The sequence below is a fragment of the Thalia democratica genome, chromosome 6, assembly GCF_965202585.1.
Source record: "Thalia democratica chromosome 6, ktThaDemo2.hap1.1, whole genome shotgun sequence".
NCBI lineage: Eukaryota > Metazoa > Chordata > Thaliacea > Salpida > Salpidae > Thalia > Thalia democratica.
The window spans coordinates 26,762,991-26,773,775 of record NC_139170.1 but is presented as its reverse complement, the minus strand read 5'-3'; the positions used below and the strand labels follow the sequence as shown (position 1 = coordinate 26,773,775).

General features: G+C 27.8%; 2 protein-coding genes across 2 annotated transcripts; both read left to right on the top strand.

Annotated features, from left to right (window-relative positions):
* The first annotated feature begins 736 nt into the window (after positions 1–736).
* LOC145838275 (suppressor of tumorigenicity 7 protein homolog) lies at positions 737–4,351 on the top strand. The gene is made up of 2 exons (XM_082945843.1): positions 737–3,929; positions 4,263–4,351. Exon 1 carries the CDS (start codon positions 749–751, stop codon positions 2,441–2,443), a length of 1,695 nt encoding a protein of 564 aa, XP_082801969.1. The 5' UTR covers positions 737–748; the 3' UTR covers positions 2,444–3,929; positions 4,263–4,351.
* LOC145838276 (ubiquitin-conjugating enzyme E2 J2-like) lies at positions 4,245–10,427 on the top strand. Its single transcript, XM_082945844.1, has 3 exons — positions 4,245–4,401; positions 8,920–9,127; positions 9,859–10,427. The coding sequence occupies exons 1-3, from the start codon at positions 4,255–4,257 to the stop codon at positions 10,224–10,226; spliced, it is 723 nt and encodes a 240-aa protein (XP_082801970.1). The 5' UTR covers positions 4,245–4,254; the 3' UTR covers positions 10,227–10,427.
* The last annotated feature ends 358 nt before the right edge of the window (positions 10,428–10,785 follow it).

Genomic DNA, 10,785 nt, shown 5'->3' with positions numbered 1-10,785 from the left:
ATCACATTCACCCTGCAATGGCAACTGTTTATGTTTTTAAATTGAGTTGTTTTAAGTTGTAGCATAAACAATAGATTTTTATAAAACATATGAAGTGCAACCGTGTATAAGATCTGATAATGAGCAGTAATAAACTACAGGTTTACTACACACTCAGAATAACTTGATACATTTTGAAATTTTTGAAAGTCTAAGAGTTACTCTGGTCAGTTAGGTTTTTTTATATAAAAAATTTTTGATGATTTTAAGATTATTTTCCAGATACTGAATGAGATTTAGTTGTTCCAGTTTTAACATCTTGTTATAACCAGTTTTGTCAAAACCTTGATTTTTATTTAATTTTAAAAGTTAGTTTACGATAAAAAAAAAGATTTAAAAAAGTTTAGAATAACTCAGGACAGTTTTTAGTCACTTAGGATAGTTTTTTTTTGACACAAAAAATGGCATCACTGAAAATATTTACAAACATGTGAAATTCTTATGTCTAAATAAGATGTTTTGTATTATCTTAAATCAAACCTACTATTCTGTAAATGACTTTGAATATATTTTTGCCTCTTGTAATTTTTGGTGGCAACTATGACTTGAGTGTAATCTTTTTTTTTTAGAATTTTTGTATTTAAATGGATTTTATTCAAAATGAAAATTTTATGTTTTAAAACTTAATTTATATAAATACTGATTTAAAAGAATCAAAGTAAGCTTTTGTAAAATTGTATTTTATTTACAGCATGAATAATTGCAAGTAATGTCTAAAGCTTCAGATTGTGTTAAAAGAATAATCTCTAGTTTGCAAAGTCTGTGGCAGGAATTAAAATCAATTGTTGTTAATTTTGTTCAATTACTCACTTGGAACTTCCTTTGGTTTGTCTGGAGTTTCTTGGTTTTGTTTCTATTTTACTTCTTTAGAGCACCTCTTCAATTAATTGATAATATCAATACAATGAGTGTTTTCCTTGGGTCACTCAGTCCAAGATTTTATGTTGCTTTAACAGGAACTTCTTCACTAATATCAGGTATAATACTTATTGTTGAATGGTGGTATTTTAGAAAATATGGAACTTCATTTATCGAACAAGTCTCTGCCAATCATCTTCCTTTAATCGGTGATGAAAATGAAACCAATTTAAGTAATGGACACATTAGTCAAGAAAACAAGAAGTTTAAAGTCTGGAGAAACCCTATGAATTTATTTAGAGGTTCAGAGTACAATAGATTCCAATGGGTAACTGGTCAAGATGCATTAACATTTTATGACATGAATTTGTCAGCACAAGATCACCAAACTTACTTTACTAGTGAAACTGATCACATGCGACCGTGTGACAATATCATGCAAAAAGCATGGAGAGAAAGAAATCCACAAGCAAGAATTAAAGCTGCACATGAGGCACTCAAAGAAGACCCAGATTGTGCAGCTGGCTATATTTTGTTGGCTGAAGAAGAGGCTACAACTTTGTTAGAAGCTGAAAGATTGTTTCGGAAAGCATACAAATGTAGTGAAGTCTTATATAAAAAGAGTCAAGCTGTTCAATATCACAGTCAACTAAATGATAATGAGTTCAGAAGGGATACAAATGTAATGGTTTATTGTAAGCGTAGGCTTGCCATGTGTGCTAGAAAATTAGGAAAAACAAGGGAAGCTATAAAAATGATGCGAGATTTAATGAAAGAGTTTCCACTGATGAACATGCTTAATATACATGAAAACCTAATGGAAGCTTTATTAGAAATTCAAGCTTATGCTGATGTTCAAGCTTTGTTATGTAAGTATGATGACATAAGTTTACCAAAATCAGCAACTATATGTTACACTGCTGCTCTTTTAAAAGCTAGAACTGTATGTGAAAAATTTTCTCAGAACAATGCTTCTAAAAAAGGTTTATCTTCAGCTGAACTTACTGCTGTAGAGGCAATACATAGAGCTGTCGAGTTCAACCCACATGTTCCAAAATATTTATTAGAACAAAAGTGTCTAGTTTTACCTCCTGAGCATATCTTGAAAAGGGGTGACTCTGAGGCCATAGCTTATTCTTTCTACCATTTAAGTCATTGGAAAGAAGTTAGTGGAGCTCTTAATTTATTGCATTGTACTTGGGAAGGCACATTTAGAGTTATACCTTATCCTCTAGAAAAAGGAAATTTGTTCTATCCATACCCAAACTGTACAGAAAGTGCTGACAGAGAGCTTTTGCCCGCATTTCATTATGTATCTGTTTACCCACGAAAAGAATGGCCCCTATATATTTTGGTAGTTGCGTCTGTTTTTGCTGTCACTGCCTTGGTATGCATATTACTTCACCAATACCCAGATATAGTGTTGTTGTGTATTAGAAGTTTTTTTGAAGTCTGTAAGCTATTTCTATCACCATTCCTGATAGTTCTTGAAAAAGTTGACTCTTTAATGCCAGCATCAATGTGGCATATTTTAACAAAAATCTGACACTAAATGAAATATTATTTCTTAATTTATCTGTTAATTGTCTTATAAACTGAGTAGCTTTTAATTTATAAAATTTACAATGAAAACTTATCACTTGACCTGTGTTTTTTGTGGAACCACTGCTCTTAAATATGTATATCATGAACAGTTTTGTCTAAGTACTGTCAAAAAAAGCTTTGAAACAACTATATTTCAATTTAAATATAATCTAATTTGAACTGCATTTAAATATATGACTTTTTTATAGAACATCTTTTGAATAAGCACAATTTACATTAGAGTATTATACTTTTAACATCAAAATTTGCTTAAAAGAGCAGCCCTTAAACTTGCCCATACGTTTGAATAAGGCTTGTACAATATATATTTTTTGCACACATGAACTGTTTAAGTTAAAAAAGTCATTTTGGCAATACAAAGTAATTTTGTTTACTGTATTTCAATTATTTATTGTAAAGTTTTAACATAGTTTTGTATTAGTGTGTACTTGTGTTATAAATTTCAAAATGACATTTTGTTTCTGCAATCGATATTTTTAGATTTTAAAGTTAAAAAGTTAGTGGACTACCATTAAGCTATGCTGTATTATTAGCTTTGTCTCACGTTTACAAGTTTTTCAGTAATAATTAAAATAAAATCTTACTTTGTTTGTATTTAGTTAAATATGAACCAAACTTTTTGTGATGTCACTATTAGAAATATTTATTGCACTCTGTTATTTAAATAAAGTATCAAAATGTTTGCCATAAAAACTCGCTGTTAAACATATTTTAAGAGCTTCATCTAGCTTTTTTAAGGGTATAGGGGAGTGAATTACACAATAAGTTTTGGAACTAGGATGTATTTGTGTAGATTATTTTCCTTCTTTTATTAAGTTTTTCAAAGTACTCGGAGATGAAGAAGATCATAATTCAAAGCTTCCAAATACTATTAAGTAATTGTCTAAACTCATTAATGGAAATAAGATTTTTTTTTAAACATCCACTTACTCATTCTAATTTGATATGCTTAAATGAAACGCTGTATCAGATTTTAAATTTATAAAAGAAGCATAATAATTAAATAACATGCTTTTTAATTCAAAATTTTAACTAGAAAGAAATCCTGTTTGGCTTTTTCTATTAGATTAAAAAGAATATATAAGTTCAAAAATGTAAGGAAAGTGTAATTATAGTTAAACTGTTTTTTTTAATTTTTAAATTATTATCGTAAGAAACTCAAGAAAAAATCAGAAGATAACATAACAGTTTACAAACTAGGATTCAATCACGAATTAATATAAAGTTTTCACCGTTCGTTCCCCTATACCCTTTATTAAAAAGCTAATTATTGGTTAATGCTTGATATTTAAAAATTCATACAATAAAGTTTTTAGATCAGTATTTTTAAATAGACAGTTTGATGAGTATAGCTTACGGTTGAAATGTTCACTAACCTACTATTGAGTATATTTAAAAAGTAACCTTCTTCATCTAAAATAGTTAAGGTTAATCATTGTAACTTTAGTTTTTTGGTTTAGCCAAAATTTTCATTTTTTTCATCTTAATTTTTTTAAGAACCATAATCTATTTGATTGTAACAACTTGTCTATAACGAAACATTGCTGGTTATATTTTGAAATTCAATACCCCTTAAAAATTTTCAAATTAAAAGAATCAATAGTGTTTTTCATAGCTGCTATAAGTTAAAGTTAATCACTTGGTGCCACTAATACGCTTCATATTTTTAAATTACTTTCATTTAGTCCTAATACTAGTAAAATAAAGTAAGATGTAATGTGCTTATATACTGAAGATTTAAAACCTAAGATAATGAACAGCAGTCGCAGAAAAGTGACATCCGTTCCATCGTCTGCAACGAAACGACTGAATCAAGACTACTTGAGATTGAAAAAAGACCCTATTCCATACATCACTGCTGAGCCTTTACCGTCAAACATTTTAGAATGGCATTATTGTGTAAGTTAAGTATGTTAGCACTATTTAAATATGGTAAAAGTAAAAAATTGAATTTTTTTTATTATGTTGTACCTTTAGATTATTAATAGTTTAAGTAATATTATTCTTCTCAAAAAATATCTAAGTTCTGTTTTAAGTTTTTTAGGTTTTTAAGTTCTAAAATAGTTGTAATTTATAGATTCCAATCTCTTTTACAGGGTTGCCACATACTCGGGCTAATTTTTTTTTGCTTGTTTTAACACTCAGGCTCGTTTGCAAGGCAAGTTAAAAAAAAATTGTTATAAACTTTGCAGGGTGACTACTAAACCTGGAACACTGAAAAAACCTGAAATTTTAAAATTTAGGCTAAAAAACCTTGATAAACCTGGAATTTTGAACAAAAATCACTAAAAAACCTTGAACTTTGAACAGTTTTTACGTCTTAAGTAGTAAAGTTTTGGTTTAACACGAAAAATCTATCATATAGATAAAGTTGTTTTTTGTCATCATCAATTTTTTTTTGTTAAAACACATTTAAAGTAGCTTAATAATATCTTTTTAATGTTGTAACACTATTTAACACGTATTTTTAGCTAAACTTAACTTAAAACTAAAAATATACCAAAAACTTTGTACTTTCAAAAACCTGAAAGAAGTTTAGAAATCCTGGAAGAATTTTCTCAAAAACCAGTGGCCACCCTGTTCTTAAAAAAACATTCAAAGTAGTTTACCGTATTTTTTCAATGTTTTTATCCTATATAACACAGTTTTTTACCTTAAGCTTAATTTTAAACTAAAAATAAACCCAAAAACAAGTATACTTTAATTTTGAAAACCTGGAGAAAATTTTTCTAAAACCAGTGGCCACCCTGACTTTGTTTTTTATCTAATTTGAAGTTATTTTGTCATTATTATGCAGGGTTGCCACTCGGTCAGGAAAAGTCAGGAAATCAGGAAAAGTCAGGAAAAATTTAAAAAAATGACAAAAGTCAGGAAAAGGCAGGAAAAAAAGGGGGGTTTTGAAAAAAAGTCGGGAAAAGTCAGGAAATTTGATAAGATTAAAAAAAAAGTCAGGTTTTGTCAGTTTAAACTTACAAAATTCTTTGTTTTCAAAAGCCTATAAATGGTAAAAATTAATTAAAAGTCCTTTAAAGTCAGAAAAAATTCCAAAATTTTCCTAGAAATTTATAAAAATATTTAATTATATTTCCAATGTCTTTATTTGGTATAGATTAGTAAAATATTCTTTACAAAACTGCGAAAATTTTCTATTAACATATTGAACAAGTACCCTACTTGAACAAGCAGAATTTTGTAAGCTGTTTTGTATTGATGATCTGTGGCAAGGACACTTCCATAGTGAAACTGTGATATATACAAAAAGTTTATCTTGCGTAATTTTAGAATTAAAGTGTTTTTTGTTCAAGTAAATAATTGAGGTCTTTATAACTAAGCAGTTAGCTTAGTATTTTATGTAACAAGTTAATGTGTATACTTTACCTCTTTATATTTTTTCAAAGTTGTTTAAATTAATAAAATAAGTATAAGAGAGGTATTTGCCAACATTAAGTTTATTTGTATTTTTTGTAGAGTAACTTAAGTTTTTAAAGTAAATAAGAGTATATTTATTTGTTACAAATTTTATACTAAATGATAAGAGAAAATATTTTATAAATGAAAGTAAAAATAAATGAGTGCCAAAAAAAAGAAATGAAGCCCACAAGTTGTGGCTTGATTTAGAGAAAATAATCTCTTCAACAAGTTTAAGGGCAACAGATAAGAGTGATTTAAATAAAATGAGGCAAACTATTTTAACTACCAAGAAAATTAAGCAGAATGCAGTTCAGATGAAGGAAACCATATCTTCATTAGATGAAAAGGTTGAAGTGCTAATAAAAAACAGAAAAAATAAATAGTAGTACATACATTTAAAAAACAATATTTGATTAAGTTCTTTATTGTTTTAATGTTTTAACTGTAAAAGTTCGTTATTGTTTTAAGGTTTGAGTTGTGAAAGTTCCTTATTGATTTAAGGTTTTAATTGTAAAAGTTCCTGATATGTCGTTTTGTTTATTTAGATACATTTATGCTAGGAAATTCTAAAAAAATTGTGTTCTTTATTGTTTTAAGGTTTCAACTGTAAAAATTTGTTATTGTTTTAAGATTTTAGTTGTGAAAGTTCGTTATTTATTCAAGGTTTTAATTGTAAAAGTTCCTTATATGTCGTTTGTTTATCTAGATACTTTTATGCTAGGAAATGCTAAAAAATTGTGTCTTTTTTCAGACAAGCTGTGTTTATAAGGTAATAATACAAGTATTTTGCTGATAGAGCTGTTTATTACAAACATCAATCATACACAGATGGTTTAAGTGATGTACTGGAAGTTTGATGATGGAATTCAGCAAAAAAACTTTTGTTTTTAACCTGTATTAAAATTAGATTCAAACCTTTATATAGTTTCAAGTGTAAGAATATGTATTTTAGAATAAGTTTAATTTAAGAGTTTGATTTAGAAAAGTCAGGAACATTTTAGTGAAAAGTCAGGAAAAAGTCAGGAAAAGTCAGGAAATTTTTCTCAGCTTGATCAGTGGCAACCATGATTATGGCTTTTAAGTATTCAAATATATGTCTGACAGTATACTTGTTGTATTTACTTTTAAGTTTTCTTTTAAAATCAAGCTAGTTTGACGTATGTTAGTCCACCTTATTAGTTCTAACAAAATTTGAAGTAAATAAGTTTAAGTTTTCAGTTATATTTTATTTTTTATAATAGTTATTAATAAATTACTTACCTAACTCAATATATACAGAAGTGGTAAAGTAGTAAAATAAATTTTAATAGAACAATTTTTTTACTAAATTCTATTGTACTGTTTTGTATACTAACTCGTTGCTTGGTTAGAAAAGCTTTTAAACATTTTTTGTTATATGTATTGAAGTTTTTACTATGTAATGATATCTAAAATTTTGAGTTTGATTTGTAAATATTATTTTTCATCACTTTATAATTGAAAGTAGTAGTTTGATTCTTTCAATCTATGTTTTTTAATGTTTTAAGTTTTTTAACTTTTATAAAACTTTAAAACAGTTTAATTGTGTTTGTTTTTGATTTTTCTAATCTTTTTGACATGAGATAGTTATTTAAGCTTAGGAGCAAAACCGTACCTAAGAAGACGAAGTTTTCTCCAACTAATATTTGGGTTGAATAAACAGTAAATATTTAAAAATATTAATCGATAGAATCTAAAATATAAAAAAAAGTATAGTTTTAGTGAAATAATTCTAAGATTATTTTTGGCTGAATTGAACTTATATAAGTGTATATGATACACTGTATGCTTTCTTTTTAATGTTTATACGAGATACCATTAAGCTTCATACCTAAGAATACAGATAGATACTAATACGAAATAAAGTTTTTTAGCAAGTGGTGATGCCTTTTAAAGCCAAAACATTTGGTCAATGACCCTTCTTGAACCAATATTTATTAAGGCCATCATCAACAAAGTTGAAATGCCTCACGCCATCAGTAATAAATAATAAACTTTTACACACTACCATCAACAACAGTATCTGAGACAACCCACGACCGGTTTCCTCCTGATTAAGGTTCATCAGGCAGGAAGGTTCCGCTGTTGAGATTTTACCAAGCGAGCTTAAGTACAAAGTACTGAAGCGACCGTTTGTGGGTAAAGTTGAAAAAACTGACAAAACCTAACCTTCTTGAACCAAAAATGTTCTTTATTTCGCATGAAAAAAGCCTACAAGTTTGCAAAACTGTTCGCAGTTAAGATTAGCTTAATAAACAAAGTTTTTTTTTTGGTTTTTAAAACACCTAGAAAAACGTTTATTTTAATTATTTCTATCTTGGACTTAACTACTACAAACTGGTTGGTAAACTATGGCCTGCAAAGCATAAATCTTCGGCCAGAACCTTTTAGCCTAAGCAAATTTTCAGTTAAAAGTAAAAACCTATTTATAACAATTAATTTTAAAGTTTTTTTTGTAAAAATTTATAATTATGTAGGCTCTTAGTTTAATATCTACTAATTAACAATGTATTGTTATTGCTTATATCAAATTTATGGTTTGAACTAGTAATTTTTTTATTACTACATTTATTTTAAATAACTGCGGCCCGCGAAAGACCATATATATAGTGCAGTATGTAAGAAACTGTTCTAAATAAAATTGTCCGCTAATCATAAAATACTACGGATCCCTAATCTACTACCAAGAGCTATTAGCACAACTTTTTAAGTTATTTCTATGTTTTAAAAATGTAACTATATTTTGAAAACAGGTTCAAAAAATTTTTTTTTGTCACATAACTATAAACTGTTTTGATGTTATAAAATTTTTATCATTATGAAAAAAGTTGTTTTAATTACATGTTTTTACGTAGTATCTATGAGTAGTATATACTATGTTAGTTTTATTGCTACAGTTTTTAAAGAAAAATATTTGAATCTCTAACTAATTGGTTACATTAAGAATATACTATAAGTAATGTAAAAAAAGTATCTAACAATTTTCAGATAAAAGGACCACCAGAAACACCATACTGTGGCGGCTACTACCACGGCAAGCTGGTCTTTCCCAGGGAGTTTCCATTCAAACCTCCAGCCATCTACATGCTGACACCCTCAGGCAGGTTCAAGTGCAACGTCAGGTTGTGCCTCTCCATTTCCGACTTCCATCCCGACACCTGGAACCCTTCTTGGTCCGTTTCAACTATAATTACTGGTTGGTGTAGAATATTTATATAAATTCGTGTTTTTGTCAAGTAAGTTTAACTAAGTGAGTTGTTGTAGTTTTTAAATCTTTAAATGCCGTAAATGTTCAATAAATACTGTTTAAACTTTAAAGTACCGCAGTAAGTATTGAAATTTCTAGATAGTTGGTTGTAAAATATGTTTACTACTATATATAAATTTTCTAATATTTAGATCTAGTTGTATTTACTGAATAGTATTGAATTTTTTGATAAAATTTACACCTATCCATTCGTATTTAAAAGTAAATCTTACACAAAAATGTTTATGTGTGTTTAGTAGAGGTTTTCTCTTGATAACAATTTTTACCAAAATATTTTCAAAAACTTATTTAAATATTTTGAATATTTTTTTTCAAAGAAGATAGTGGTTAGTTTAAAGTTTATTAACTAAAGCTTGTTAAGGTTTCTAATGTCATAAATGTTTATACCTGAGTAGTTATATAAGTTTTACCGTTTTTCGTTTTACATTCAAAACTGTAAAACAGTAGTTTACTATCGGAGCTTGTTCATTTATATATATATATATATATAAGATGTAACGTTGAAAGGCGTTAAATCCTAGAGATCCTGATAAGCTAAGTAGATCTGTTCTTCAGTTTATTTGAGAGCAGTGAAACGCCGTTAGTCGGAATAAAGTTTCGACACAAAAACATCTGTGGTATATATATTTACATAGTTTTAAATCGGTTTAAATAAACAGGTTTACTCTCTTTTATGTGTGAGAGCACACCAACAATGGGGAGCGTGGAAGCATCAACTGGACATCGAGTTTCGTTGGCATCCAAAAGTGCTACCTTCAATTTGAAAGACCACGTTTTTTGTGAACTGTTCCCAGACATAGTTGCGGAAATCAACGAAAAAAAAGAACTGCAGTCCAAAAGCAAAATGCATCCGTGCGATGATGAAAACGAGAACCTAAAAGGTATAAATACAGTTAGCAGTTTGAACAATGAAAATGGTAACGGGAATGAAAACGAAGAATCGGGAGTTTCTACGATATTTGTACTCATAGGGATTGCTCTATTTGCATATATAATTAACTGTGTAGTTCGACTTGAAGAGTTTTGACCAATTTAGAATGTGTATTAACTTCATATACTTTTTTAGTAAATAGGATGATTTTAAGACCAATATTTTTTTTCCATTACTTAATTTATTAGAACTAACAGCTTTATTATTTTATATGTAATAGTGGTTATAACTTTATAAAGTCCTATTTAAGACGCTTATATTAATTTCGACAACCTTTTTTTTTCATTCTTAGTTAAAAGTTTGAAACTCATAAGTTTTTGTATAATATAAAATGTTTTGTATGTCGAAAATATTTAGTATCATACAAAATTCCATGACTAAATTAGTTTTGGTTCCTTAGCTGTCATAGAAATTAGTATCAATTATAGAATGATTAATAAATTTTTTATATTTGTAATATTGTAATATATAAATTGATTAGTATTTAGAAACAACTTCAAAAAAACTTCTAAAAATATTAAACATAAAAAATTCAAGCTAGTTAGAAATTTAAATGCTGATAAAATGATAAGTTTTTATAAATAATTTATTTATGAACATGTTTATATCGTACTTTGATTACTACATGTAACGTTTCCTATTCAACTAATCGATT